General features: G+C 53.1%; 1 protein-coding gene across 3 annotated transcripts in view; it reads left to right on the forward strand.

The window, feature by feature from the left end:
* The window catches only part of LSP1 (lymphocyte specific protein 1), a 50,995-nt gene that overhangs the window by 18,031 nt on the left and 8,738 nt on the right, over nt 1-24,226 (forward strand). For 2 of the 3 annotated variants that reach the window (XM_056353929.1, XM_056353930.1), the window contains exons 2-10: nt 7,941-8,093; nt 11,497-11,586; nt 14,643-14,838; nt 15,800-16,006; nt 19,117-19,160; nt 19,333-19,414; nt 19,779-19,919; nt 20,740-20,820; nt 21,671-21,785. In XM_056353929.1, coding sequence (XP_056209904.1) covers nt 7,941-8,093; nt 11,497-11,586; nt 14,643-14,838; nt 15,800-16,006; nt 19,117-19,160; nt 19,333-19,414; nt 19,779-19,919; nt 20,740-20,820; nt 21,671-21,760 — 1,084 coding nt within the window. In that variant the 3' untranslated portion in view covers nt 21,761-21,785. The remainder of the gene's footprint in view (nt 1-7,940; nt 8,094-11,496; nt 11,587-14,642; nt 14,839-15,799; nt 16,007-19,116; nt 19,161-19,332; nt 19,415-19,778; nt 19,920-20,739; nt 20,821-21,670; nt 21,786-24,226) is intronic. The other variant, XM_056353931.1, reaches the window with a different exon arrangement.

Below are 24,226 nucleotides of genomic sequence, written 5' to 3' on the forward strand. Positions count from 1 at the left end.
GAGCCCGTGGAAATTTTGAGGAGCTGTAACGAGCCTCTGAGCCCCCCGGGGCTGCAGCCACAGGTTACCCGCATCCTCTGGCGGGGTGGAGCAGGACCACCACGTGTATTTGAGCATGGTTCAGCTGGAAAGGGCACTGGATGGGGAAGCTGAGGTCTGAGGCTTTGCAGCTGGGATGGTGTGTGAGAACAAATTTTCAGCTTCCAGACTCCTCTTTTAAATTTTTTTTCCTTCTCCCGCCATTTGTATGACTTAACTCTTTCGATGGAGGACACTAAAACGCAGCAGCAGCACCACCCCTCAGCTCTGCGGTGGGCAGGGAGGCAGAGGGCAGCCGGGGTTGCCAAGTGCTTCCTTCCCGTGGCACGAGGCTGGGGTGGCCGTGCCCTTAAGCCACAGGAGTTGCAATCAGTATTTGGGGGCAAAGACTGTTTTTTCTCACGAGGGCATGCTGCCTTAGCGCAGCAGGGACTGAGGGCTTGCTGCTGACTCTGGTTCCTCTTGCAGCACAACTCATCAGCGATGGCCATAAGCGAAGAGAGCCTCAGCTCTCCCAGGGAGCAGAGCAGCATGTTCTTACGGCCTCCCTGCTGCCTTATGCCACTGCTTGGGTAGCAAACCCCCTCCTGCTGCCGGGGCTGCCGGGGTTGGGGGCACCACGTCGCCCTAAGGGCTGTATAGCTAGTAGTGCTGTAAAAGGCAACGCGCCTGATATGAATCTCACTCTTAATCCCTGCTTGAAGCAGGGGTAAGGCTGTTGCTTGGTGCCCTAGGCTCAGACTTGTTTTCTAGTGTGAGTGTATCAAGGATTGCTGGCTGACTGTAGCCAAGGCAGGGAGGCTATGGAGGCACGCATCTCTCAGAAAGGTGAAAAGTAAAATACAAAAGTTGGGTATTGCAGTCCAAAACCTCTCGGACAAGTCTATTTTCTCCTCGGACGTGCTTCTTCCTTGCAAAAACAGAGCCCAGACTTCCTGCTTTTTAGAAAAAACCTCCGATTTCTTGAACCTTAGGGCTGAGATGGAGAGACCGTGAGAAAGGGCTGTGGTTCGAGGTTCTGTGCAGCACTGATTTCTCACACCTACTGAATACTGTGGAGCACTGGGAGGGCTCGAACTCCAGCTCTTTCTTCCCCCCACCCCCCCAAATTCCTGACCGGTGATGTTATTACATTACCACACCAGCCTATCTGTGCGCTAAGGACCCACGGTCCTGGGGGCGCAATCCATCATCTGGTGAGGGATTCTTTGGGATTCTGTCTGCCATGATTAAAACCAATAATAATAAAAAGAAGCAGTCGTTCCCATCGGCTGCCTCGTGCCTCTACGAGTGGGCTGTGCGTCACTCCCGGCATCTGGAGGTGTGGACTATCCCCTGTGCCTTTCTGGAGCCGCTGTCAGATGAGGCTGGGGGTGAAGGACCAGCCCTGCCCGTATCCCTCCTCGGAGGCCGGCTCCTGCCATTCACCACCAGCTTTCTCAAATGTCTCTCGTTTCGCTTGTGGAAGCAGTAAATTACCAGCTTGGGGCTTTCCCTGCACGTCACGCCACAGTGACAGGTCAATTTTTGCAGGGAATTTGAGGAAGGCTAAACGAGACAGAGTTTTATACCTGGCACGTGTGGATGCACGGTTGCACATCTGCACATCTTTCTTTGGGCAGAAATGGGATGTGCTTTTGTGGAGAAAACCCAAGGTTCATTTAAAAAAAGAAGAGTTGCTCTTATTTTCGAGGGGGGATAGGTCTCTGCTGTGCTGCGTGTGGGTTTTCTTCCATTTCAGCTTGATGAAAGTTGGGGCCGTATCGTATTCTGTCCAGATGCCTCGGTATGCCCTTATCGCGCCAGGCGTGACGCCTTTGACACCCCCACTCGGGGGGCTGGCAGGGGCAGGCTCTGCGGCCGGCCGCGGTGGGAAGCAGCTCTGTCCTGTTGGCATCTTGCAGGCGAGCCGTGATTTATAGGAGAAATGGGGAGACGTGGCTGAGACTGCCCAGCTACTGGTGGGGTGGGGAAGCTTGGTATGAGAAAAAGGCTGAGGGTGAAGCATATACGTGCATTTTTTTTTTAGCTTGCCCCCCCGCTCTGCCCCCCTTCTTGCTCAGACTCCAGCCTGGACTCTGAAGGGAGCAGTGCAGCTGAGGAATTACATGAATGTATGGGAGGGAGAGGCTTGTGCAATGTCTCTGGCTGCCTTTGACTGACAAGCTTGTCTTTCAGAGCTACGATAACCATCTCCCCCGAGACCAGGCTGAAATAAACTCCAGGCTGTGACATAAAAATTTGTGATTTTATTTCTTTTCCCAGTCTCCCTGTGTCATACTGCTCTCCATGCCCCCTTCCTTATCCAATAGGATGATTACCCAGCTGTAGTCTTTGCTATCAAGCCACATTACTCCTAAGCCAGAGAAACCTGTCCATCAAGAAGCGTAACTGTTGCTTGCTGTCCGAGCCGGTGGTGACCAGAGATGCTTTGCCAGCCCGTGTACCCTGGTGTCAGGGAGCGCAGCTGTGGTTGCTGGTGCTCAGCAGCAGCCTCTTGTCAGGGCAATTAATCAGAGGGCTGGGATGCTACTGTGTCCTTTGTGGTGACCTTGGACAAGCCCTTGAGCTCAGGGACAGGTTTCTGAAGGTGTCCTGATAGGTGGAGGTAAACCTGGGTCTTAGAGGGATCTTTGGAAAGGACTGAGATGCTGAACCCTGATGCCTGGCACTGGTGCCCGTGGTGTGAGGTGTCCCCCTGGGACACTGCTTTGAGCCAGGGCGTACGTGATTTGCGGGGATGGAGAGAAACTGAGCCATGGCAGCATGAGCGTGCATTGCATGCTAATGTCCTCAGCCATGACTCCTGCGGTGGCCTGACACCGGTTGTCCTGAATGACGCGAGTGGAGGCATTATCTGGGTATTCCAGCATGCTTGACTCAGTCACACAGATCCATTATATGCTGTTTATAAGAGATAAATAAGTGATTGATTTCTTGGCGGAAGGTCAAGTGGGTGAGGGAGATGCTCCATTGTAGCCTTTTGAGGGTGTCCTCTTCCATTTCACATGACAGGGTGAGCTGCACATCTCTGTACCCCTGCCAGTCATGTCTGGACCCTTTATAAATGGGTGATAACTACAATATGAAATAAAGCCTGGCAGCTCTGCTCCGCCACAGGGTGAACTTGTTGACAGTCCGAGGCCGTATTCTGTCACCGGGACAAGGCGATGGAGGCTGCAGTGGATTATGTGGGAAGGAGAAGGTCCCTTGCATAAGTTTCTGGCATCTCCCTGTCCCCTAACCTCACCAGAGAGGCCGGCGGGATGGCTGCTGGGGGATGCAGGGCTACCCTTCCTAGTTCTCCGCTAGTTCATGCAGCCCCCACCTCTCGTGGGTAATATTTTCAGCAGTGGTGGATGCTGTTGCTTTCACAGGTGATGGGGCAATATATCTCCTGGGAAACAGCAGTCGTCACGCCAGGGGTCGCATATAGCTCCTCCTAAACCCTGTTCCCAAAACTTCTTCCCTCGTGAACCCTGGCTCTGTGGGGCAGCCTACCCGACAGAGGCAGCGACCAAAATCAACACTGACCTGGCCCGGTACCCCGGCGAGCTCAGGGGATAGGAATGTCCAGTGTGCTGGTAGAGGGTTCCTGGATTTTTCTGGCACAGGTCTGCAAAGCCCAAAGCCTCCAGGAGGCATTTCATTTTCCTTTCTGGAATTAGCTTTAGTGCTGAAGGTTGGGTTTGGGCCAGCAAAGCTTCCTTTGAGCCATCGGCTGTGCAAAAGGCTCCTTGAGTCTGCAGCGTTTCCCTTAAACACAGCTCATCTGGTGCCAGAAATTTCCCTTGCCTGAATGTTATTATCTCCTCAAGTGCTGGTGAGGAATTGCCCAAAGGAAACGTGACCTTTGCAGCAATGCTGGCTTGTCTGGAGCGGGCGTTCGTGGCCATCTGCAAGGGTGCAGCCAGAGCGCGCGCGCCTGTAGCATTGTTGTGCAGCGGGAGGAGGCGTGTTGTGGGGCAAATGGGAATGAACCCCCTCCCTCGGCTGGGGGTCCAGAGGGAGGTGAAGTCAAGAAAGAGCTGGATCAGAAATGGGCAGCCAGCCCCCGTCGGAGCAGAAGTCTGAGCATCCCGGACGCTTGCCCAGCTGTGGCACCGTGGCCAAAGCTGAACCAAGGTGCTTTCAGCCCATCCTTAGACCTGTGGAATCTCCTCACCTCCTCGGGAGGAGATGAGCCCCTTCCACAAAGAGTGTTTTAGCCCAAAACAAGACCTCCCAAAGCTGTTGGCAGGGATGGAGGGACCACGTAAGAGAAACGACCCGGCCCTGTGATGAGGTCTTGCCACAGCAAGCCTCGCCGCAGCTCCTGGCTGCTGGGACAGCAGAGTGGTCTCTCCACTCAACCTCCCTCCCTCCTCCAGTCCCCAGAATGGTTGTGTGAGGGGTTGAATTTCCTTTCACCTCACATGAAAATGCTTCAATACAGGCATGTGGCTGAATGCAGGAGTGTAGCACGCTGTAGCTCATCTTGCAAGCCTTCAAGCTTCAGGTCTTCTTGCTTTCCATTTCCACGCCCTGTGTGGGGTGAAACGAAGCGGGGAGCTCTCAATCCCACCAGCAGCTATCAGCCTGCTTCTTCCCAAAACTGCCCCAGCCTGGGACCGATCTGGGGCTGTGCTGGCTGGAGCTGAAGGCAGGGGTATGGGGTATCAGCCCAATCCTGAAGTGCCAGCTAATTATTTCTAGAAATGGGAAGGGTGGCTGTGCAACGCCACTGTGGGCTGAGCACGTCGAGTTACTGAATGAGACTGCGAGGAATTAGAGCAAACGGGAGACTGTGGCCCCTTCTTAGAAAACAAAACCATTTGGAAATTAAATCTTTCCACCCTTTAGCTTTGAAAGGCAATTTAACAGCTGACCCCTTCCTCATACTTGGGCTTGTCCCAACTGAAATGGCACATTCTGTCTGCGGTCCCACAAAACCTTGTAGCTGACCCAAACGCAAGGACTTTGGCAAGGTTTAGTTTCTCATCTGCTTAGGGCTTTTTTTTATTTTTTGCGTGGTTTGTTTTTTGCTGAAGACAAATATTTGTGCAGCTAGGACAGTCAAAAAGGTGTCATGCTTTTCCCTCCGCCTGTTGGTGTGACTGCTGCACCCCGAAGCATCACTTATTAAACCTGTCTCTGCTGCCAGGCTGTTTGAGCATGAAAGAGCGCTCCAAATCTGCTAATAAACTGGTTTTCGGTGTTTGCTGGAGGGTGCTGATATTTCCGAACCCAGGGTGAATGAGGGCTCTGGGGGGGCTTATCCACAGCCCGTCTTGCTGAAAGGAGCAGACACGGAGCTCCCAGCATTGCAGCCCTGCCACGATGCTCAGTGTGTTGGAGCTGCATCCCAGCACGGTGGTGGGCAACTCAAAGGCTGGTTTGCTCTGTGGCCACAGGAGCTGGGAAAGATATTTCCCTGCTTTTGCAAAAAAATCCTTCTCCCCAGAACGGTCGCCCCCGGCTCTGTCCTCAGCCGGTTCGGAGGATACAGGGACAGAATAGCGAGCCGGTGAGGTCATGGGGAGAGAGTTAGTCACATCCAACTGGGAAAGGGAGAGGGCTGCCAACCAAGGCTGCTCTTGCACCACGGAAAGCTCGCGTGGGTCGGAGCGGACCCCCCCTCCAGGCTCCCCTGGGCACCCCGGCCAAGCCAGGGGTTGGTGCAGCCTTGCCTCTGCACCAGCTTCCCCAGAAACTGGAGGGGGCAAAATAATTAAATCGAAATCTAACTTGTTCTGGCATAAGCATGAACCTTGCTTCTCATAACTGGGGCGATACGGGCTAGAGGGGGTTAAAAGCCTTTCCGAATCGGAGACTATCTGGAGCTGTCGCACAAGGGAGGGAGATCATGGTAGAGTTTAATGAATGACTTCATTTATATATTAAAAAAAAAAAAACAACAACCAAAAACCCCAACAACACGGTGGCTTCCTGCCAGGCCCACAGACAAGGGTTTCTATGGGAACCTGGGGGAAAATAATAAATAGGAGTGTGGGACGAGTCGGGAAGGGAGGAGGGGAGCCCAGGCTCTGGTGCGGGTCAACTTTACTCCCCATGGAGAGCAAGGTGGCAAGGGGTGACGAGCGGGAAGAAGGGCGAAGGGCGGCTGCATTTGCTGCTTGCAGAAAGCCCCCACCCAAAATAAGGCAGGCAGGAATGACACCACGGTGGAGCCGTCTCTTAGGCCTAGACCCAGGATGTGCTCGGTTCCCTGCTCCCCCATGCACTCAGCAGGGATGGGTGACCTGTCTCCGTCCAGCCCCGCATCCTGGCCCTGCCACCTCTGGGGAGGTGGGAGTTTGGGAGGGCAGGGATGCGGGGTCACCCCCAGCATCCTGCCGGGGTGGTGGTGGGACCGCTCCGCAAAGGGAGGCAACCCGGGCTAAGCTAGGCAGCCTGGCTGGTGCTGCGGAGTAAAACAGGCTCCAAGTGAGCCTCCCCTGGAAAGGCTGACAAGGTTCCTAGTGGAATTACAAAAGCCAGATTTTTCTTGAAAAAAATATCTCAACTAATCCCAACTTTTTTCTTTTTCCTTTGCTGGGAGAAGGGGGCAAATGAAAATCAAATGAAAGCAGCATCTTGGTGAGGCCCCCTTGCACGGTTCATAGTCCAGGCTGTGGGCACAGCTGGGCAGGCTGGCAGAGTGATGCTTCTGGGGTCAGCTGGAACGTGCCCCTCTTTCGCTCAAATGAGGGATGAAACAAGTCTCAGCTAAGGCATTTCTGGTTTGTTTTTTTCCTTTTCCCTCTCCACAAGCCCTTTGCCCCAATCCGAACTGATGTCACAGCGTATCTCCTGCAGAGCATCGGGACTGCAGTCCTGGGGGTGTGCCCGAAGTGGGGGCAGGCGCAGGTTGGGCTGGGTCCTGCTGCTGGTGGAAGATCACCTTCCCAGCTCCTGTGTGCATGCGGCTCCCATGTGCATGCCTCGCACGAGAGCGTTTCTGCAGACAGGCATGCAAACACCAGGGGAAACAGCCCTTGTGATCTGGTTTGGACCTGGCTGAGCCAGGGGTGAGTGGGGAGAGGGAGCATCTGCCCCAGCATCAGCCCTGGGTACCACGAGTCAGACTTGCCCCACTCCAGCTGCCATGACAAGTCCGTTGGGTGAGTGGTGACCACACCGTGGTGGCATGTCCTTTTCTGCCTGCATCCCAGCCGGTGCCGCCAGCGGTGGAGCAGCAGCCGATGCTGGGTGGCGATGCTGGGGGGCGACTGGTGCTATCACAGGAGGAGGAATGTGGCAGCCGCCTTATCGCTTCCTCGGGGATGTAAGAGGCCATTCTGCCGACAGAGGTGTTATTATCCAGCAGATGAGATGCCTGGGAGAAGCCAGGGCAGGTTTTCCTTCTCTGCGGGGGGGGAAGGAAGTTGGGCAGGGCAGAGAGGAACACAGCCGCTGCCCTCTGCCACCGTGCCCTCTGCTCCTGCTTAAGGAAACTCACCCCCAGGGTGCCGATCTCACCCTTCCTGAGCCAAAGCTTGAGACAGAGGGGTGGAATTTCTTGCAGCACTGCAAGACCCTTCACAAACCCTTCCTGGGGCGCAAAGCTGCTTTGCAGGGAATGGTGCTTCCCAGTGGGCTTCCAGCTTGCAGGAAAGCGGCTGCTGTGGGACGAGGGGGATAGGCACCATGTCTTCCTCGGGGTTGGGAAAGGCTCTCCTGCACCCCTCTCCCAGCCCGTGCATCCCACTTTATCCTTGCACATCGGCTGGTCCCGCTGTGGAGCTGTGCCAGTGGAGCTGGGGATGCCACTTGGAGGACCGCTGCTCACAGCGGGAGCGCTCTTCTCCAGGAGCCCCCCGCTTGCTGTGGGGAGCCCAGGCACCTCGTGGGGATTATTGCCAGGTTTCACAGGCACTGCCCGACAGTGTTAAGGATGGGTTTTCCTTCTGTCCTGGCAGGCTGACAGCACAGTGGAGCGTGGAAGATGAGGAGGAGGCGGCGAGAGAGCGGCGACGGCGGGAGCGGGAGAAGCAGTTGAGGTCCCAGGCAGAGGAGGGCTTGAATGGCACCGTCTCCTGCTCGGAGAGTGCAAGTCCGGCGCAGGAAAACCAGTAAGAAATACCCACAGATAAATCCTTCAGCAACACACTCTCTCCTTGCAGCAAAACCCTCCCGCATCCTTGGAGTAGCTGTCTGCCGTTTGGGGTGGTGTGGGGAGATGGGAAGTTCCCTAACAGGTTTGTGTTGGGGGATTTAGCCCAAACGAACAAATATGTGTTTCTCATTTGGGCAGGAAAAGCCAGAACCTGTGCTTTACACGGGTTTTTTTTTTCTGGTTTTTGGTTTTTCGGTTGTTTTTTTTTTTTGTCTAGAGCCTGAGTGTTCTACTGCCCTGAGAGTTACAGTAGGACAGCTTGGGCCAGGCTGAGCTCAGGCAGGGAGTCCACATCACCAGGGCTTTCAGTGCCTTGTTAAAATTCAGCTTGTGAACCGTCCTACACTGAAACTAATGGAAGTTCCTGGTATCTGCGATAACAGACACATGCCTCAGGATGTGACACACAACCCTGGGCAGATCATGGTGCTGGTGGCCAAGCAAGCGATCACCTCTTCTGGCCGGGCTCCCCGCCTCTCCCTCGGAGGGGGCTGCCCTGGCAGTGGGCAGCGAGGAGCAGCTCCTGAGCTGGTACAGTTCACAGCTCCAAGGGTTAAAGTTAACTTCATGCTTTAATGGGGCAAGTCCTAAATGGAAATAGCTCAGGAGGCATTTATGGAGATGCTGAGCTACCTGCTGTCAGAGGGGAACCCCCTGGAGAAGGGATAGGATGACGAGTCACGTCCCCAGCACCCCACTGCAGCATCCACCACAGCCTCCCTCTGTCCACAGTTCAGCAGCCCAGGGGCTGTGCAGAACTAGGGCTGGCACAAAAACCAGTCTGCGCTCTGAGTTGACAAACTCAGTCTCCCCGCTAATTCTGTGTTCCAACTTATCTAAATACGTTAAGCACAATGAAAAGTGGCAGCAGGGTTTGGGATTACAGTCAGAGAGAAGCAGCAGCTTCATTTTACTGAAAAAATAGCAAAAGCTGTTTATAAAAATCTGGGTTTTTTTCCATGAAAAGATCAGTTATTTCTTAGATACTTTCAAAATTATTCAGGACTCTGTTGGTTTTTTTGTCTAAAAGCATTGCAAAGAAGCTTCAGAATCTTTTGTGGCAATACACCTGGTGATGTTCTGCAGACAAAATCACTGCAGTCTGCCCTAAAAGCAAACAGAAGATCTGGAAAGTAATAATAATTGTTAGCTTTTCCAAAACCCCTTTCACACAGGGCCTGGAAAATAATTCGTAAAGGTCTTTAAAACAGCAGACAAGATCTCTGCTTTGCCGGAAGATGCTGTGAGCGGCCCCGGCACAGAGCAGCGTGCAGCAGCCCCAGTCCCGTGGGTATAGGCACAGACACGCTGCTGGCCCCGTGGGACCGTTGGTGTTGCCCAAAATTAATCAAGTGCTTAAGCATCTGTGAAGGGCGGTAATGACAAGAACAACTCCTAAAATAAGGGGGTTTGCTCCCTGCTCCCTGACGCTCGAGCTCGCTGGGCCAGGCTTTACCAGAAGGATGTTTCTTCTTTTCTGGCCATCCCCTGGTTTCTCCTGCAGCTGCTGACAGCCACCTGGGCTTGCTCACGCAGCCAGGGTCAGCCCTGGCTATTAATCTTCCGAAAAGCTTCACTCTCCCTTGTGTAAACACTGCCTCCTCCTTCACTCGGCACTTCCCATGCCGGGACTCATCCTGTCCATGTCTCTTCTCTTTGTGCAAACCCACCCTCTGCATTTCCTTGCACCAAAGGGACAGAGCAAAGCTCCTCTGCTGCCTTCCCCCCGCTAAAAAAAGAGAAATAACCTGCAGAATGGCAGGTTTGCAGGAAAGACACGCATGGCCTTGGGAGCCAGAGGGATGGATGACAGCTTAAGGGACGATGCTGATGGGGCTGGGCTGGCTTAGTGTTTCCCCTGGGGCTGTGTTTGTAGAGGGGCACAGGGAAGGGACCAGTTTTCAAACAGCATTTGGCCAGTTTCCAGCGTTCCTTGGGAGCTGCTCAGGGCCGCAAGTAGCAGAGGGATTCTGCCTTGGGCATCACCAACACTGCAGCTTGCCTGAAGCCCTGAGCAGGGACCCAGCAGATCCCTGCTCCCATCCTGGCTCTGCATCAAATTTCCTGAGCGTTATCTTGTGGCATCCACAAGCTGCTGCCACACACGCAGCAGAAAATAACCCAGCCTGGGCTGCGATGTCCTAGACCTACGCGGCATCACTGTTTGGCAGTCCAAGGGGATCCTGAACCGTGGCAGGAGCCGGGCTGTACTCAGGCGTGTGGCCGAGCAGACATTTTCGGTGCGCACCCCCTGCTACCCGCCCTGGTGAGCCTGGTGCTTTTGTATACCCTCAGCTCCTGCATCAGTTCAATAGCAGATTTCCAAACCTCAGAGAAGTTTTCATATTTATTTTTTTTCCCCCCATATTTTTGCCCAGAGAAGTTTGCCCATATTTCAAGCCACCACGGTCATGGAGGAGACCAAGCATCTCCCGACACCACCGGAGAGCCCAGAAAGGCAAAGCAAGGACTCTTCCATGTTTATTATGTACTTTGAACCTTTGAGTTTTAAACTAATCTGTGAGTCGCACATCCTAATTCCAATTCACAGGTGATGTGACCGCCCTGTATCCCAAAAACATCTGCCAAGCCACCTCCTCAGGCCGATGCTCGCAACACCCCTGCCCACCCAGGACCCCTGGCTGGGAGGCGAGTCTCCTTCTGAATGCAGGGGGGAAAAATAGGAAACCCCCAGGGCTCCCCATGCATGGCCAGCTCGTGTCTGGTGCTGGGGGGCTGTGGCTCCCCACAGCCGTGGGGCGTTCCCAGGCAGGGAGCTGGAGTCACGCAAGCGCTTGTGAGTGGCTCAGAGCTGCAGTGGAATGTGAGGATCCAACCCCGAGCTTGAGCTGGTGGCCTCATCTTCGGCTCTCGGTGACCTGTTCAGGCTGCTGCTGCTGTCTTGCCTGTGGGGCTGCGTACAAGCACAGGACAAGCAGCAACCAAGTTTGAAGCACGTCTGGTCCTAACAAGCTAGGGCCAGCTTTGGCAGAGAAGAAAAACCACACACTTCTTGGTGCTGATGTGCTGCTTTGCTTGTCTTCTGCTTGCCCGCGTGCAGCCCCGGAGCCCAGGCAGGCAGCAGGGTGCTTCTGCTGCAGACATGGGGCTGCTCCTTCTTCCTCTCCATCTTGCAGCGATGCCCTGAGAGACCCCTCTGTACAAGGGCGCTCTGAAACACGTGTCAAAAGCATCTTCTGTAACAGAGGACAAGGCTTCAAGTGGGATTTGGGAGTGGCCAGAGGAAAGAAGGTGGAATAACTGGGGGGAGAGGAGGATGGTATCGGGCTGGGGGCTCTTTCAGACCAGGTTTGGGTTTTTTGCACCGCATCCTAATTTTCCTTCTTGCTGTGTTTCAGCTATGACTTTAAGCCATCTGGGACTTCAGAGCTGGAGGAGGATGAGGGGTTCAGTGACTGGTCCCAGAAGCTTGAGCAGCGCAAACAGAGGTGGGTAGGACACAGCCGGACTAAGAGGAGGGGAACCAATGCACCCAGCAGAAGGACTGTCCCCGAGGAGGGGTGCCCAAGCCCAGCTCAAGCCTAGCGTGCATAAGAACAAGGCCAGAGGCTGGAGCGTCAGCAGGGCAGGATGAGGCCCGCACCGCTGGGATGGATGCTCTCCGCCGGCCGTGCGGGCTGGTGAGGAGGAACAGGCTCAGGGGTGCTCCAGGCTCTGAGGGTGTTTGGATCGAGCTTGGCACTCCAAGCAACAGCCTGCCAGGATGCCTGGGTTTGGCAGAGCGACAACAGCAGATTTAAGTTCACTGAGCTGCTGCAAGGGTTGAAACAACCTCTAATATAATCCAGGCCAGCCTAAAGAGCTGGTCTAGGTTAGCGCTGCTTCCTTACTCCTGTCATAGTGGGTGTTAATGGCCCCAGCCCATCTTGCGCTCCAATTCTCTTTCCCTGGGGGAAAAACAGGCAGCAAAGAGCCCCGAGAGGGGCTTGTGTGTTCAGCTGTTTCATCCCCATCTGCCATCGCTCACCCCTTGCTGAGCTGAACCAAACTCCTGCCTTAACCACTTCCCTGGGACACCGTCTACCTGCACGTGAACTCTGGGACTCAGCTGTCTTGGCAGCTTGATGGTATAGTGAATTTTGCCCCTGTGATGACACAGCCTTTTCTTTACCCACAAGACTGAAAAAATGCCTAAGATTAATATTTAAGGCTGAACAGATAACTAGAGCTCTCCTCTTTCTTATGTCTTTCCACACACCAGAGCTAAACCCCTCTGCACGTTGGACCTTTGCAGCTCTGAGCCCACAAGCCTTGCTCAAGCACCTCGCTGTGCTGTTGATTATAACGTCTGTGGGAGCAATTAGAAATCAGCCCCACCTGCTTTTTGGCATGCTGCCTCTTTTTCCACCCTACTTGCAAAAAGCTTGTCTGGAGAAAAAGGCTGCTGTTATTCCCTCCTTGGCCTTCAAAAGAGAATTAGCTGTAAGGGTTGCGTTATCCTCTCCTGAAATCGCTCCTTGGGTTTTTCTGTGATGCTTGTGTGTTTTTTCTGTAGCGAGGCAGGAGGGTGCTGAGCAGGGGAGGGAGGTGGCATCCATGGCAGGTGAAGCCCATCAGATGGGGTGATGCTTTAAGGCAGGGGCTGTAGCTGAGCAGTCTTTTGGCTGGGGGCTGGCTGCGAGAGGCAGCTGGAGCGGCTCAGACCCTGGGGCTTACTGGGAATGGGCCTCTGGTTCCCTGGTGGGTGGCTGTGCCCTGGCTCGGGTGAGGGGCAGGCTGGGCGTGCGGTGCGAGCACAGGAGGGCTGTGCCCCACGCTTCCCGGCTCTCTGCTTACCTGGCAGGGAGCAAACCCTGATTTTTCACACGCAGGGTGTTTAGGTGGTGGCTATGGATGAGGGGGTGGAGATGGTTGCTGTCAGGTGGAGCTAAACCAGCTTGTGCAACCCCTGAGGACCTTGGTGTGAAGGTGGTTTTTTGTGGGTTTTTTTTTTTTTTTTTTTTTGTTCTGGTTCCCTGCTTTGGGGGGGGAGGTCCATGCAAGAGGGTGGGAGCTGTGTCAGGCTGGCTGCCTGCCATACAAAGCTGCTGTGGTGCAAAAGGCATCCTATAGATTGCGTTGTACCTGCTGGCCTTATTTTTTATTATGAGCTTGCACTTTAGCTGGAGGCATTGCAAGCATTCTGGTGAAGAGAAACTAGTTTTCTGGGCTTTCAGAGTCTGTTTGCTGTTGGTGACTGCACTGATGGTGTGAGAGGACGGCCAAGTGAGCCAGCGTATGCATCAGCTTTTTCGCTGGGCATCAATGAGGAGGGCTGGATGGTGGCTGTCTGTCAGCTGCCTTCCTAGCAGCAGAGAGGTGTGGTAGAAAAGCCTTACTTGAACCTTTTTTCAGGTTTTAGTGCTGGCTGGTGAGGTGGAAGCAGTGAGTCAGCCCTGCACTTTGGTGGCTGCCCACTAGCCAGCTCTCTAGCCTTGCTGTCACAGGCTGGGTGATTTTCTAAGAAATGGTTGGAAGGAGAAAGCTGTCCTCCAGCTGGGGAGAGTAAGATGGCCACAACATTGTGGTGCACCGCTGTGAGCTGCTGAGAGCTCTGTGGTTACATGCTCCCCTCCACCAACTGTGCCTGAAGGCACGGGCTGCTCTGCTTTTGCGAAGCTGATGGCTTAAACACACTCCTGGGTCTCTTCAGCCTCAGAGACCTGGGGGAATCCTCCTGTACAAACCCCACTGTGGTGGTTTGAAGCCAAGGGGTGGCCCTGGTTGCTCTGGGACGCCTTTGTTTTACTGGGCCATGGCATGGGCCAAGGTGTAATTTATTCCAGTGGGCACAACCGTGGTTTAGGTGCGGACAAGGCATTGCTCACGGAGCACTGCGCCTTGCAAGCGAAAACCCCACGTGAGCAGCTCTGCAGCCTTGCCCTGCTGTTTAGTTTCAGCTCGGGAAAAGGGGGATCTTGGGAAGCATGTTCATGTGGTGTTGGTGAGACCCTCCTCCAGCGAGAGGCTCTGCGATGTGCGAGACGCATCCAGGCGGAGGAAGGCTGTTTGGTGCTCCGCGCTGGATGGGTGCAGGGAGCCGTGGGGACAGTGTCAGGTCCGCGTTGGTGCCCCAGGACCACAGAGCGTGCTGGTTTGCCTGGGATTTTGGCTGTAGTTGAGCAGACAACTGAGCCAGCACTACATCGTGGTGACAGTGTGCTCTCTGGGGTCTGAGGGGGGGTCTGATCCGCGTTTTCCTGTGGGTCTTGCCTGCAGTGAGGCTGGGAAGGTGAAGGTACCTTCAGCTCTGCCACAACTCTTAGTTGAGCTGAGTCTTGGACACTCAGTGTGGGAGTGTGACGGGACTGGTGTTACACCTGGGTGCCTGGAATTAGGTGGGACCACGAAGTGGCTGTGAGCCCTGGTGTCAAACACCCAGCAGGCTGTAGGATTGGGGATGTGTGTGATAAAACTGGATTTCTAGAGGTCTGAGGCACCTGATGGTGTCTGTAGGCTCACAACGATTTTTTTTGGTGCTTTGACCTCTGTCCCCCTCCTCTAGGTCTCCACGACAGTCATATGAAGAAGAGGACAGTGGTGTGAGGGAAACTGAAGTCAAACTGGAGCAGATCCAGCTGGGTCGGGAAAGCCTGGAGGAGATCCAGGAGGAGAATGTAGTTATCAGGGAGGAAGAGAGGCTGTGCCAGGAGGAAGAACCGGTCCAAGAGCGTGAGGAAGAGGAGAGAGCTGAGCAAGAGGTGGGATCAGGAGGAGCTGACCACCTCCTTTTCACAGGGCTGCTGGGGGAGCTGGGGGCTGCTCTCCAAGAGCTCGGCTCACCATTGCTGCTTATGCTGCCGGGTGCTGAGCCCACGTAGATGTCCTTTCGTGGTGTAACCTGGGGCTGGTGCTGCTCTCGCCTGTGTCCCCTCTGGGGGTGGCTGCAGGCAGCCTCTGCCCGCTGTGCCTGTCCCGGGGCTCCAGGTGCCAACTAGTGTCCCTGCAATCCCGAGAAGGAAAGTGCTGCTATTTCTCCTGTGGTTTTGTCGGCAGTGAGCAGCTCTTCAGGAGAACTCAAATCTGAATTTTACTGCTTGTTTTTCTCTTCTCCAGCCTTTATTGCACCTTTGGAGCACTTTGGCTTGATGTATCTCTCAATCTTGTGTTGCTCCCAGCTGAGGTTTTCTTGCCTTGCTCTTCTGACAAGGTGTAATTCCTGGTTAATGAAGGAGACAAACCTGGAACTTGAGAGGTGTGCGAGTCCAGCAGGGTGGCTGAGCTTCAGATATCTTTTGTTGTAAATGGATTTTGACTTGCTGAGGCTAGTATGCTTTCTGCATTTGAACCGTGTGTGTGACTCTCTCTAGCCCTTCATTCTAAAGGCAGCTGCTCTCTCTCCTTGTGGCCTCTAAATGAGAAATTCAGGTTTTCGTATCTCCACAGTGGTAAGAAATCTTTATAAACTGATGCAAGGATCTCTTTTCATATCATTTTGGAGCCTTGAACCTGCAAAACTTCTCTGATTCCCAACCCTGACTGACACATGAGCTTCTTCCTGGATGTTTCAAAAGTAGATGATGTGAACTCAAAGTTTCTGTGCTCACGTATTTATTTAGTGGAAAGCAGGAAGCCTGGAGACAGGGAAACAAAAAAATCTGTTGTTGTGTAGTAAGCAGTTTGACCAGCTCACTTCCTGGCTTGTCCATTTTCTGCACTCAGGAAAAGAAGAGAAGGAGAAATGACGAGGAAGAAGAAGCATCAGAAAAGCGCCAGAAGGCCCCAAGCCCCCCCGGCGGGGAAGAGGAGGAGCTGGGCTCGGACCACGCCACGGTGTGCTCCATGAAGGTTCGTGTGCCTGCGCCCCTCTGGAGGCAGGGCAGCCACAGCACCTCACCCGTGACGAGGAAAGATGATCCAGGGCTTGCGGTAACGTAGGGTGTGAATCCTGTTATCCCACTCCTGCTACGGGCTGGGACAAGTGGCCTGATCTGTTCCGCTCATCCGCCTCGGTTGTCTGCCTCCCCTCCTCCCGCTTCGCTTGCGTGCGCGGTGAGGCTGCCGCTGTCTCTGTGTGGGCTTTGCCAGTCACCGTGAAAGTCTGGAGTTCGTTGAGGACTCCAGGGGATATTGTAATACTGAGAAAGATGCCTGTGCTTTCAGCTTGTGATCGTGGTCAAAGGTTACACATGAACTTAATCAGAAAATGAAGTTTTCCTTCCCTCCCAAAAAACCCCCAAAACTGAAGCACTAGAATTCCCCTATCTTTCTTAGAATAAAATCAGAAAGTATGACTTAAGCTTTTTAAACTGAGATTCCTGATCTCTGTAGCATTGTGTCCTCCCCAATCACATCTGTTTGCATTGATGCTCTTGCGAAACTTCCATTTTTAACGCCACCTGAATTGCATCTCATGACTTCTGTTGCATCGTCCACAAATCCCCGTCCTGTCCCCGTGCTTTTAAATACAATAGATACAGATAAGCCATTTCGGTAGTGAGTGGCTCCTTGCCTTTGTAAGCCCTAAGCTTGTTAATTGTAGCATGGAGGGAAAAGGTGAGGAGCCTGTGTAGCCTGTTAATCTCTTGTTGGTACTATCTTTGCTTTTTTTGTGTTAAGATCTGTGCTATTTGCTGCTTAGTCAATACTTCCCGGATGAGGCGGATTGTATGGATGCTTCCTCTTGCACAAGTAAATAGATTGTAAGAGGAAGGTTTCATCACCTACAACCATCAAGTTCTTGCTCATTATGGAGAAGCCTTTTAAAATTGAAATAAGAATAGGGGAGGGAGGGTGTGTTTGGACGCAGGCCATGTGCTAACGTTGGGTTTGAAAAGTGGGATGGGGGTGGCCAAAGCATATCCCTGGAGCGGAACTGCTGGGGAAATGTGGGAAACTCTTCCAGCACCTTTCATGTGCTGAAACTTTTGTCATTACAAGCCCAAAACACACATAGCTCCATGACCTGAGCTTAACTCCTGCTCCTAAGATTAGCCCAGGGAAAGGTTTAGAAATACAGTCTTCGTGTTTTAGACAGTGATGTCAGAGCTCACCAATACACAAAGCTGGATGTAAAGCTGCTCAGGAAAAATATGAGCTTGGGACCTTTCCAAAGGAAGGAGGATCTTTACACCCCAGCTCGCAGAGCTTTGTGTGAGCACTGAGAATTAAGCACATTGACCACCAAGAAGGTGTTTTGGCACGGGATTGCTCAGCAGAAACACTGCTGGTAGTGGAAAGACAAGAGCATCTGCAGTGGGCAGTGAGCTCCCCAGCCAGCTGTGGCTGGTGGAGGCCAGGTACACATCTGGGGCAGGCAGATGTTGGGTCGCAGTGCGATGGGGTGTTCAGAGGGCCAGTGTGACCTGGGGGCTGAAAGAGGTGTGCGGTGGCAGGGGGGAAACCTCGTACCAGCCCTGTTTTGTCCCAGGCTGCTTGTGAGCTCTGAGTTTTGAGGTTGGCCAGGTGAGCAGCGGTGGTGTCTTCTGGCCTTCAGAACATGCTTTGGACCAGAGAAATGCATGAATCTGCCTGCAAGGAATTGCCTTACAGGGCAGGGGGCGGTGGTCTCCAAATAGCTTAGGGAGGTTTGTTCCTGCCTTGACTGTCATGCTGAGATCTACTGTCACCTGCAGGCCCCTCTCTATTGAGCCTGTTGCTTGTTTGGAAGCACCTGTGGGTGGCTTGCAGCTGCACAGCATCTCTCTGGAAGGGTTGGCAAGGTTTTTTCCTAGTGATACCTTACCTACTTGTGATTGAGAAGCTGAGACATAGGCAGGGGTCTACCAGATTCCCCTTTCAAGTGCTGTTGTGTCCCATGTGGTGCCAGCCTGCCCATCAGTGCCCCAGGGGGATGAGCGACCCACTCTCTGAAGTCACGGCTCGGAGGCAAGCATCAGCTCCTGCAGCACCGAGCGAAGGAGGGCAGCCTGCCCAGCAGAAGCAGCTGGCTGATGGGATGTGTCACACAGCTCTGCTGGGACCTTGCAGAGTGACTCTCCCCAGCACATCTCTTAGCCAGGGCAGCACCATTTCATGATTGTGCACTTCTCTAATGGGCTCAGTGCTCTTGGGTGCAGCTGTTAAATGTGTCCTCTCTGTGACACTGTCTTGTCTTGTGCTCAGCTGAAGTTTAGCACCAGCATCCTGAGAGCATCTGAAAATGAGCACCTAGTGCTGCCTTTTTGCTGCTGCCTTGGTGGGTGATGTTTCCAGCGGCGCAGGCAGCAGTGACACGGGGAGAGAAGGTTCCTTGTTACTTGGCTGCTGCTCCTGGGCTCTGTAGGAACTGCTGTTAAGAAAGAGCCTGCCCTTTTACTTGAAAGTGATTTTTTTTCTCACTGTGTTCTTGTTTTCTGGGGCATGAAAGGGCGGTGAGGTTTAGCAATGCTTCAGCTTTCCTTTATCCAGTGGTTGGGATGTGTTTGCTTGCCTTCCTGCCTTGGCCAGAGAGACCTTGCACAGGAGCCCCTGGTGCAGAACTCTCTTTCCTTATGGCCTGACCTGCAGGGCTGCCTTGCAGGTGGCTCCACATGCTGGCTCGCCCCGTCTGTGTGCTGCTCCGACGTGGGTAACCTGAGGTAACTCCTGCCTGTGCCGCTCTCATGCTTGGCTCCTCCCGCAGATGCGGTTGGTAGGGCCTCTGGTTTCCCCCCTTGCCTTTCCACACTTGCCACTCTCTCTGTTAGGTCTGGCTGGGAGACTGAGCGCCCGAGAGAGATACCTGGCCCTTGAGCAGGGGGAGTAGAAAAAATAGTCTTGGTTGCTGTTTTAGCTGTCAGTGAAGCTGCACATTCTTGGTTTGCCCCTGAAACTGGTTGGGATTCTGCTCACCTGCCTTGGAAAGGAGGAGGAAAGGGGATGCTCCCTGTCTCTCTGACCTATGTGGGAACATGGGGCTGAGTGAGGCATTTCTAACCAAAATCTGGGTGAGGGATCAGGGAAAAGAAATGGTTGTATTACAGTCAGCTGAGGTGACCTACATCTGTCCGAGGTCCGTGGACAAAAGTAACATCTTGGCCTTTTCTCTCCCGTTTCAGATCACAGACAGGACCGAGTCACTGAACCGCTCCATAAAGAAAAGGTATTTCTGGGGCTGACCTTGGGGTGCCGCAGGTCCCTTCTGCAAACCGAGGGTGCTGGCGGGCCCTGCTGCGGGGAGGGGAAGGAGGGACAGGCCGCCTGTGGCCCTCAAAGTCCCCCCCTTCTGCTTGAGGCACTGGGGGATCACTTTAATCTTCTTCACTGCTTTCCAGTAACAGCATAAAGAAGACTCAGCCTCCCCTCCCCGTGTCGAAGATTGACGACAGGCTGGAGCAGTACACACAGGCTATTGAGGTGGGCTGCTGTGCTGTCCGTCTGCCCCGGCCTTCGAGGAGCTCCCTTTGCTGGGCGCTGCTCTCCCACCGTGCCTCTTAGCCTTACCATCTGGGAGGTGACAACTGAATTGTCTCCCCTTGGCTGGGAGCACCCCATTCTGTCTCCATCTCCCTTCACAGCATAAAGTAGGTTTCTTTAGAGACCTGTGCCATCCTTGTCTCATCATGTTCCCTGCTTCAAGGGTGGGAGCATCTGGCAGGAACTAGCAAGACCTGCCGGTCTCCTTTTACACCCCTCGTCCCTGAGGACCTCCAATTATGGGGAGAGGAGGGGGAAAAAGAACACACTCCCTGATGGTGATCTTACTCCATTTATTTTCCAGACATCCACAAAGGCTCCAAAACCTGTCCGACAGCCCTCTCTCGACCTTCCCACCACCAGCATGATGGTAGCCAGCACAAAAAGCCTCTGGGAGACCGGAGAGGTCACAGCTCAGTCTGCTGCGAAGCCCCTGCCCTGTAAGGTACGGCACTTGCAGGACTTGCCTTGCTCGTGCGGGGGAGGGGGGGCTGGCCTCTGGGCACAGCCAGCGTTACGCTTGCGTTAGCCTTGGTACTGCGCGGTGGTGGTGCCTACCAGCTATAAAGGCATCTGCGTTGGAGATCCGACCTCCTCCATCAGGATGCAAGGCTCACTGCAAAGACCCCAAAGACCTCAGAGCTTTGCTTTGTCTGCGCTAGAGTCCCAATTTTTTTTCTCTGTGGTACAGCTAGGAAAGCCTCTGTGCTGCTGGTTGGGGCTCTGTTTTGAAATGGGAATAAAATCGGCTGGTGGGGAGAAAGCGTAGGTCTGCTGCAGCGGCTAGAACTGAGCTCCATCTGCTCAGCGCAGACTTCCATCTAGTACCAAGATGATAAATCTTGTAAACTTGGAAAATGCAAAGAGTATTTTGTATTGTGCTCTTAATTTCACTTTTTGGTCATTCTCAGCAAGGCTGGTTCTGTAACACATCAGTTGCAAACCTCTGTTTATGTGAGTAAAATTCCTTCCACGTAAAAAAAAAAAAAAGCCTTGATGTTAACATGTCCTAACTATTTAAGAAAATAAATATTTTGGACCTCTGATCCAGGCTTTTGTTGAGAGTAAGAGAGGGGAAAACGTAGGCCATAGTGGGAATAGGAGTAAGTTTTCAGTCTTGGGTTTTAGCTGCAGCTGCCATAGGTCAGATTTTGTGATCTTCTAAATAAAAAAGGAGGTCAGATGTGTGGGTTTGGAAGGGACGTGACCAAAGACATGTTCACCAGCGTTAGCAGTGAAGGGTAATGAGAACATCATCTTCTCAGGATATCGTGGCTGGAGACATCATGAGTAAAAGAAGCCTTTGGGAACAGAAGGGCGATCCCAAGCCTGAGACCAGTATCAAGGTGAGTTTCTGTCTGTGTGAGCATGAAAGCACTTGCTCTTCTGTGGAAAAAAAAAAAAAAAAAAGAGCTTCTGGCTGGGTTGTGGAAGCATTGAGCAGGTGTTCTGCAGGGACAAGGGCTGCCTGTATCTATCAATGCAACCGCATACCCAAGAGCTCTTCCTAACAGTGAGCTGCTGTTGCTTCAGCCCTAGTAAAAACGGGGGCAAAGTTGTTTTATAACCAGTAATATCGAAGGGTGTCTTGAACGGCATGTTGTGCTCAGCCCCCGAGTTGGGACCCCCAGCCTTCTAGGCTCAGAGGGAACTGCAGATGTGAGTTGCTTTGCTCTTGTTAGGCTTTTTAGTCTTGAGAGTAAAGAAAGCATGCAAAATTAAGCGAAGCCAAACCTGAGACAGTAGTAACACTTGCAGACGGATCTGGGGGTTTGTGCCGACCAGCAAATTTGTGGGAATGCCCATTAAAATGCACTGCTTGAACTGTCCAGGCTGGGAGAGGAAGATGAAAATACCTTGTCTGTTCCCGAGCTGGTGCTGCTGCCAGCGTGGTAAATGGAACCGGCTCTTGCCACGGGTGAGAGCAGCCCTGGCTGAGAGCCCTCCCTCGTGACACCTGGTGCTGCATCTTCCCGTTCCTGTTCCACCTCCTGTGCCTGCTGCTTGAAGCGGTGGTTGGTCTGTGCAAAGAGCTTACGTGGAAGTGGCAAGAAGGGAGCACAGAGCAGGCTGTCTCCAGGCCCTCTGGGATTAGACGACTGTATCACACGCTCCTCTGGCTTCAATTGTGTGATCTCGACTGCCTGTTTGAGGAGGAAAATGCTGACTTTGACTCTCTTTTTCTCTCCTGTTCAGTCCACTCATTCTGGCAAAAGGTATAAATTTGTTGCAACAGGCCACGGCCAGTACAAGAAGGTGTTGATAGATGATGCTGCAGAGCAATAGCATGCTTGGAGAACTCATTAACCAGGTAGGTGGGGTATGACCTTGCACTGTGTAACAAACTCCTGGCAGTGTTCTGGCAGGACATGGGGGTTATTTCTGCTGGGTGAGTTGGAAGGTGCCGTACGGTAACAGCTGGAGCCTTGCTTCTGGGCAAACGTCTGACTTGCTGAGCTGGAAGCCAGTGGGCACACAGCAGGGGTTTGTTTTGGTTTCTGACTTTCTGATGCCACTAGGAAGCGTAAATACCTGTGTTAGTTTAATCTGCAGAATAAGTCCCTCAGCTACTGCTGTTTGGATGAAGATGTGTTTGCCTTTGCTAGTTTGAAGGAATAGTCTCTATCTGCTTTTTAATTTTTTTTTTCTTATGCTCTCTGATGTTGCAAGGACAAGTAGATAGCTGGAGGGCATTCTGGCTGAGTGTGGGGGCTGATGTACTCCTGAAATTCAGATGCTTCTGGGGTCTAATTCCCAGATTTACTGAATTAACCAGGGGAAAATCTTTTAATGATTTCAGCAACCTCTTGGAACCAGCCTGTAATTAGGTTGTAGAGGGGAGGACATGAGCATCTGCTGTGCTGGGTAGACCAACAGAGCAGAAAGGGCTGTCATCAAATGTACAGAAAGGGCTGTCATCAGATGTGCAGCAAGGGGGAAGGCAGAGCTGGGTTGCTGTCTCTGTGCCCTCTTGAAACGATTTTTGGATCTCGTGCTCTTATTGTGGTTGTGTTAATAGATATCCCGGTGTTATCTTGAGTGGATGATAGTAGAGGGTTGCAGCAATAAGGAGGACTGGCATAGAGGGATGTGATAACTGGTTGGATCCAACTGGGCAGCATCTGGCACAGCGAGAGGAGAGGAAGTTGTTGGGGGTGAGAACAAGCTCATTCACTTTTTTCCTACTATAAAAAAGAAGCTTTATTTCATAGCCAAGCTTATAAATAGCTCTGTCTGCTACAAAACACCTTTTGTTTCTAAATTCTTCTTTGGGCTGTGTTCCTTCTTTCCTCCCCCCGAGGAGCTGGCTTTGAGCGCAGCACATCTTGTTTGGGTTTCTTCCTTTTGCGGTGCCCATTTACAAGAGCAGCTCTCCTGAATGCCGCTTTGAGGGGTACGACGCAAAGCCTGCTCAGAGCTGTGGTTTTAGATGTGAAGGAGGAGGAGCCCACAGGACTTGTATCTTCAACTTGATTCTCTGCCTGTGGCTTTCAGGAACCTGTTTTAAGGTCTCCTCTTTGATCGGTCCTCTTTCTCCTGAAGTCTGTTTCAATGCACCAGGTGGGATCCTACGGAGCTTCAGTTCTTTATAGCAAGCAGGTTTTGGTTGCCCTACCTGAGCTGCTGCTAGCAGCTCTAAGGAAGATATCCTCAGCTCTGGTCTCTTTCCAGCACCCTTTCTTGAGAGGCCAGTGAGTGTCACGGGATGTCCCCCTGGGGCTCCAGACAGCCATAGCTTGACACTGTGTGCTCCTTCACAAGGAAGGTGTTACAGGCTGCGAATAGCCAAATGACTCTGATGGCTGAAGGACCTTGGCTTGTTTCTCTCCTTGGGTTTCTAGCTGGCTGTGTTGTGTGCTGCGAGGCCCCTGCTCCCCAGCTCCTCTCTGCTCCCCTCAACTATGTTCATCCTTTTTCCCTGCTGCTGGATCCCTTCGTGGTTGCCTTTTTGCTGCCAAACTCTTCTGACTTGCCCCCGTGTCACTTACCCAATACCACCGCATCAGCTTTCTAGTTGCTTGAGCACGGCTACGGTTTTTCCTCCTCCCCTCCCTCCTGGAGCTGCAGGACCTCTGAGCAGGCTGCAGAGCCACGGCTTTTCTCTAAGTGGCAATTTGGGCTCTTAGAAGCTGCCCAAGGCCGTTTGACACTGAAAACAAACCAAACCCTGTGCCCAGCAGGTTCCCTTCCCTTGCCCAGCGCGGCAGCTTGGCTGGGGTGTGCTGCAGCGGCTCCCAACGCGGGGGCACTGGTGGGAATCTGTTGCTCCAGGCATCTGATACCTTCTCCTCTGTGATGCTCTCGTGCCAGGGTCCATCTCTGCAGGACTCACCGTGCCTGCTGTTTGCCTCTGCCCTTCGCTTTTGGGACAAAAGGACTAAACCATGCAGCCAGACCTGCTGCCTTCTGCTTCCCACGGTGGGAATCACTCCCCACTGGAGATGCTTCACCTTCCACCCCTGCGTGGTGGGACTGGGCTGTGGACGCAGCCTAGTGGGAAGCCCGGCAGATGCAAAATGAGCCTTATGTGGGTGTTGCTGGTTTGTTTTGGGTGGTTGTCCTCACTGTAGGACAAAGTGGATTAAGGCACAGTTGCTTCTGAAACCATCTTCCCTGGCCAGATTCACTTCGTCTCGTAAGTGTAATCAGTGTCGGCTGTTCTGCTTTGTGCTAATGCTGTGGATCTTACAAACGCAGATTTGTGCACAGGCACCCATCTTGCTGTGGGATAGTAAGGCGCTGCTTTCGTGC

The sequence above is a fragment of the Falco biarmicus genome, chromosome 10 (assembly GCF_023638135.1).
Source record: "Falco biarmicus isolate bFalBia1 chromosome 10, bFalBia1.pri, whole genome shotgun sequence".
Classification (NCBI taxonomy): domain Eukaryota; kingdom Metazoa; phylum Chordata; class Aves; order Falconiformes; family Falconidae; genus Falco; species Falco biarmicus.